The sequence below is a fragment of the Ailuropoda melanoleuca genome, unplaced genomic scaffold (assembly GCF_002007445.2).
Source record: "Ailuropoda melanoleuca isolate Jingjing unplaced genomic scaffold, ASM200744v2 unplaced-scaffold2414, whole genome shotgun sequence".
In the NCBI taxonomy this organism is placed as follows: domain Eukaryota; kingdom Metazoa; phylum Chordata; class Mammalia; order Carnivora; family Ursidae; genus Ailuropoda; species Ailuropoda melanoleuca.
The window spans coordinates 1-5,131 of NW_023193993.1; the positions used below are offsets into that span (position 1 = coordinate 1).

General features: G+C 52.6%; 1 protein-coding gene across 2 annotated transcripts; it reads left to right on the forward strand.

Annotated features, from left to right (window-relative positions):
• Positions 1–2,624: 2,624 nt before the first annotated feature.
• Positions 2,625–4,740, forward strand: LOC105235252 (dual oxidase 1-like). Of its 2 annotated transcripts, XR_004622805.1 has the most exons (4): positions 2,625–2,843; positions 3,054–3,172; positions 3,808–3,943; positions 4,627–4,740. XR_004622805.1 is itself a non-coding variant. In XM_034650498.1 (3 exons), the coding sequence occupies exons 1-3, from the start codon at positions 3,022–3,024 to the stop codon at positions 4,715–4,717; spliced, it is 378 nt and encodes a 125-aa protein (XP_034506389.1). In that variant the 5' UTR covers positions 2,982–3,021; the 3' UTR covers positions 4,718–4,740. The 2 variants fall into 2 exon arrangements, 1 of the variants encoding a protein (XP_034506389.1); XM_034650498.1 differs by lacking the exon at positions 2,625–2,843 and having other exon boundaries at positions 2,982–3,172.
• The last annotated feature ends 391 nt before the right edge of the window (positions 4,741–5,131 follow it).

Here is a 5,131-nt window from a genome sequence, read left to right on the forward strand (position 1 = left end):
CTCTGAGTCCCCAGTAGGCCTTGGAGTACCCCAGCCATCCCATGCCCCAAGGAAATGTCTGAATTAGACATACCTAAGGCAGTGAATGTGTATGTTGAGGGGGGAACAAGGAGGAGGGAAGAATTCTGAGCTTATCAGGGATAATCTGTCCATCCAAACCAGGCTAGTGTGGGTAAAGGGCATTGACAAATAATTTAAAGCAAAATCCAATACTTTGTGTAGAGGAGAAGTGAGGTGGGAGGAAAGGGGAGAAGAGGAAATCTCAGAATCAAAGTCATAGAGCTGAATTGAAGGAGATCTCAGTGTCCTCCTAATTATTTTAATTTAACTTAACTTAATTTAATATTATCCCTAATGCCCTTTTTATTAAGGGAAGGGAACTGAGTTCAGAAGGTCCTGTGAGTTGCCCATGGTCACATTAGCTGTTCACTAACAGAGCAAGGACCAAGACCTAGATGTTCTAGTGCCTTTGTCAATCATACTGTCAAGTCTCCTAAAATAGAAGTAAAGTTTTAGATCCCTTGTGTGTTGTGGAGACCTGTCTCTCAGCAGCATGAGCTTGGATGGGGACATCATTCACCCTGAGTGGGGAATCAACCTGTGGAGGAGGAATGGCCTGCTGGTTTCAGAGGGAACATCAGCACTGGGTGGTCCCAGGACATGGACTGTGGTGTGGGGAGAGCCTGTCTGCTCAACCTCCAACCCCATCTTCTCTCCCCATTCCCAAAGCATCCAAATCTACGAAGAGCCGAAGATGTGGACGCGCTGCTGCTGGGCATGGCCTCCCAGATCGCTGAGCGAGAGGACCATGTCATGGTTGAGGATGTGCTAGGTGAGGCTGAGGCTGTCCCTGCAGGCTGTCCACTGCTGTCACCTGGGTGGGGATTCTGCTGGAGCTCCAGTGTCAGGCCAGGAGGAGTGACTGGACAGGGAGCCTGCACTCTTTCACTGCTCAGACACCTGTTGACCATGGTTCCCTCTGTGTCATTCTGGTCCCCCTGGGGCTGGTTGGAGACTGGGTCCTGGGCTAGTGGAGCTGTGGTGGCCCAGCGCTCCCTCAGATTCTCTGCTATTTCATCCCCAGATTTCTGGCCTGGACCCCTGAAGTTTTCCGGTACAGACCACCTGGCTGGCTGCCTGCAGAGGGGTCGGGATCTGGGCCTGCCTTCCTATACCAAGGCCAGGGAAGCACTGGGTCTGCCTCCCATTACCAGATGGCAGGACATCAACCCTGCATTCTCCCGGAGCAGTCACACCATAAGGAGGGGTTGGGACCCAGAGGGCAGGGTGGGAGGGCCAAGGCACATTGGCCCAAGACATGGAAGGAAGGCAGTGAGGCACAGACACTAGAGACAAGTCCCTGGTGAGAGGGATGGGACTCACCCACATGGTTTTTCCCAATATCATATACCAGGATGGAAGTTACCAGACCAGCAGGATTTGGCAGCAGCCCTTGTGACTCTGCAGATCTAGCAGATGTTGGTGCGCATCTCTTGCATGCCAGGCACTTAATAAGCATTATCTCGTTTACTCTTCCCAACAACCATCTGAGCAGGTGCAGAAGGTCCTCAACCCAGGAACAAGCTGTACTTTTTTATACACTGACACTCAAGCTGCCTTTGGGGAGTCAACTGTTAGACCCTGAGCTATCGCCTGGGCCACGTGGCATTGCCTGCCAGCCAACAGACCAGTTTTGGTGGCCTTACCATCTTGGCATAGTGGCGTTTCTACAATTGCATGCTTGTTTTATTGCTTTTGTCCTTACTGTTTTANATTGCTTTTGTCCTTACTGTTTATAAGATTGTTGGAAAGTGGAGAAGTGAAAGGCCGATGAAGAAGCAATATGCACATGGGGCATATAAACTTTATAAAATCAATATAAAGATAGGAATCACCAGGCATACCAAAAGTAGCAAATCTTTAGCTTCCCTGGGCCTCACTGGAATTTAAGCTGAGCAAATGTTTGTTTACATTGCAGAGAAAAGAACTAAAGTAAAGGTCAGGTAGAAAATGCTGCTCATATAATGTTGAAGTCTGTCTGCAAAAGGCAGTGTATATGCAGGGATTTGAGTTATAAAAACTTTTTTAGCTCTCAAGAATAGAAACCTTTTTGGGGCGCCTGGGTGGCTCAGTCGTTGAGTGTCTGCCTTCGGCTCAGGGCGTGATCCCAGAGTCCTGGGATCAAGCCCCATCAGGCTCCTCCACTATGAGCCTGCTTCTTCCTCTCCCACTTCCCCTGCTTGTGTTCCCTCTCTCGCTGGCTGTCTCTCTCTCTGTCAAATGAATAAATAAAATCTTTAAAAAAAANAAAAAAAATGAATAGAAACCTTTTCTAACACATTATTCTACCTTTCCAATTTTTGTAGTGATTTTGACCCTCAACTCTCGTATCTTTTTGAGAACAAGCCACATCGGGAACTGGCTGCCTGTTTTATTCCAACTTTCTAAAATAGGCAGCTGAATCTGTGAGTGAGTTCCCATAAATGAGTTAACTTGTGTAAAGCACTCAGAGCAGTGCCTGGGGCATAATAAGTGAGTGATTGTCACTGTCATTTATTATTATCCTCCCTGGGGCTGATCCCTGCAAACTACCTCTTTGCCCCAGGGCANTTGCTCCAGGGTGGGTGCCAGGTCCTTGCACTCACTCTTGTCCCTTCTTGGCCCCAGGTGCTGGAGTCCACAGCTGCCCTGTACAACCAGGACCTGTCCCGGCTGGAGCTGCTCCTTGGGGGGCTCCTGGAGAGCCATGGGGACCCTGGGCCCCTCTTTAGTGCTATTGTCCTCAACCAGTTTGTGAGGCTGCGGGACAGCGACCGCTATTGGTTTGAGAACACCAGGAATGGGTAAGGCCTGCCTGGGTCCCTTCCTCAGACTTACCTTGGCCTGGGCCCCAGTCCCTCTGCATGTAGTGTCAGCAGCCCCATGGGCCCTTGATTCCCAGCTGGCCTCCCCTCTTCCTCAGCCCCTCTGGGTCTCTTTCCTCATCTGGGTCCTCGGGCCAGAACAGGCATCTCTCTCCCAATGCAGCAGCTCCCCACCTCTCCCACCTGCAGGCTGTTCTCTGAGGAAGAAATCACAGAGATCACAAACACTTCCCTATGGGATGTTCTAGTGGCTGTCACCAACTTGAACCCCAGTGCCCTGCAGCCCAATGTCTTCTTCTGGCATGCGGGTGAGTGGCCAGGGGGTGCTTGGAGGGGCCTGGAGTCTGGTGTCTCATCCCTCCTCAGCCATGGGCCTGGCTCAGGTGCGGCTTGGCAGTAGACTCCAAAGAGTCAGTGAGCCATGGTTCTGTCCTTGGGAACTTTGGTTCCAGGCACCAAGGTGCTGCATGTGGCTGTGTAGGTCCCCTTCCGCACAACCCCAGGAGGTACCCAAGTANCGCACAACCCAGGGGGTACCCAAGTGGGGGCAAGACTAAGACTCAGAGAGACCTAGGGAGGAAGGCTCCCATTGGCTGGGCTGAGCCTGGGGTGGGTGGTATATCAGGAAGGCCCAGTGCAGTGAGGATATCCTCATTCCACAGCAGTGACAAGGGAAGGGCTGTGTATGTATGTATGTGTGTGTGTGTGTACATATGTGCGTGTGAGGGAGAAAGAGGGGAGGTTCATTTTTGACCCCACTTGTTACCCCACTAGGCAAACATCACATTCTTGGTATAATGACAGGGGTAAGCAGCTCTCACCCATCTGCTACCCAGAGGCCCCCCACCCTACCCCTTTCTGCCACCCTAACCTCCTCAGTGATTCTGTGCCAGAGCCTCTGGCCCAACAACCCCCAGGACTCTAGCTTCCTCTACTTCCCCAGGAGACCCCTGCCCGCAGCCAAGACAGCTCAGCACCAAGGGCCTGCCAGCCTGTGCTCCCTCCATCATGCGGGACTATTTTGAAGGCAGTGGATTTGGCTTTGGGGTCACCATTGGGTCTCTGCTGCTTCCCCCTTGGTAAAAGTGATGGGCAAGGTGGTGTTGGGTGAAATGCGTAATCTAAGGGGTGGCAGTGGGGTGGTTTCATCCATGACAACTGACCATGTAGGGTGCTGTTTCTTTGGGCACATGACGGAACACATCAAAGCAGGAGGGGACATGAGCAGTGTCTGACATGCAGATAAATCAGCTGCAAGGAAATTTGCCTTCCTGTTCTCCTGGGGTCCCTCCAGGGCCCAGGTTGGTCAAGAGCCACAAGGAATCTATTTCACAGTTATTTGCAGGAGCCTGGGCCCGGGAAACTGTCCAAGGCCAACCCTGCTTGAGAACCAGTTGAGAACTAGCTGGGCAAAGGCTTGAGACTTCGCCTCTGGCATGGCTGTGTGTGAGCCCACCAGCTGCATGGCAGAGCGGGTCCGGTCTCTGGCACAAGCTCTCTGGTCTTAGTCTCTGGCTGAGAAGGGAGCTGAGTGGTGGAGGCAGCAGAGGCTGTGCTGGCATCTTAGATGATACCCTAAGCTCCCTCCCCACCCCCACCCGACCCCCACCCCAGCCCCCACCAGGGAGCTTCAAAATTTGAGCCAATTGAATGAGCCGACCTAGGAGGTGGGGAAAGGAGGGAGTTCTGCCAAGGAAAGGGGTCACGGATCTCACCAGACCCCCACCTTCCTCTGGCCATCCTCATGCCTCTGCCCTCTCAGTGAGCCTGCTGAGTGCCTGGATTGTTGCCCAGCTCCGAAGGGGAAATTTCAAGCGGCTCCAGGGCCAGGACCGCCAGAGTGTCATGCCTGAGAAGCTTGTGGGGGGCATGGAAGGTAGGCCTGGAGCTGGCCAGGGTGTTGCGGGGGAGGACATGACTCAGGGCTGCAGACCACCCCCACCTCAGCAGCCTAAGGAAAAGGCCCCCCCTTTTCTAGGCCTCCAAGCAGGTCAGGACAGGTGGAAACAGTCATGGAGGCATCAGGTGGAAGTTGGACCTGGAGTTCTCCACCCTCCATAGATCCCCCCCGTGGTCCCACATACAGGGCATGTGACAGACTCACGGGGAGGAGTCACAGGGCCCTGACTACATTTCGTAGGCTTACTGTAACTCTCTAGAATCCCCAGCAACAGATGTTTTGTGGCATCTTACACTGGAATTTCAGGTAACAGAGAAGTAATTAATGAAGGTCCAGAGGCACACTGAAGGAGGATTGGAATCTTGAT

Bases quoted from the DNA above. Each gene is read 5' to 3' on its own strand.
- LOC105235252 (XM_034650498.1), top strand. From the start codon at position 3,022: ATGCAGCAGCTCCCCACCTCTCCCACCTGCAGGCTGTTCTCTGAGGAA. The intron at 3,173-3,807 runs GTGAGTGGCCAG...CTACTTCCCCAG, and splicing joins TGTCTTCTTCTGGCATGCGG to GAGACCCCTGCCCGCAGCCA. The intron at 3,944-4,626 runs GTAAAAGTGATG...CTGCCCTCTCAG, and splicing joins TCTCTGCTGCTTCCCCCTTG to TGAGCCTGCTGAGTGCCTGG.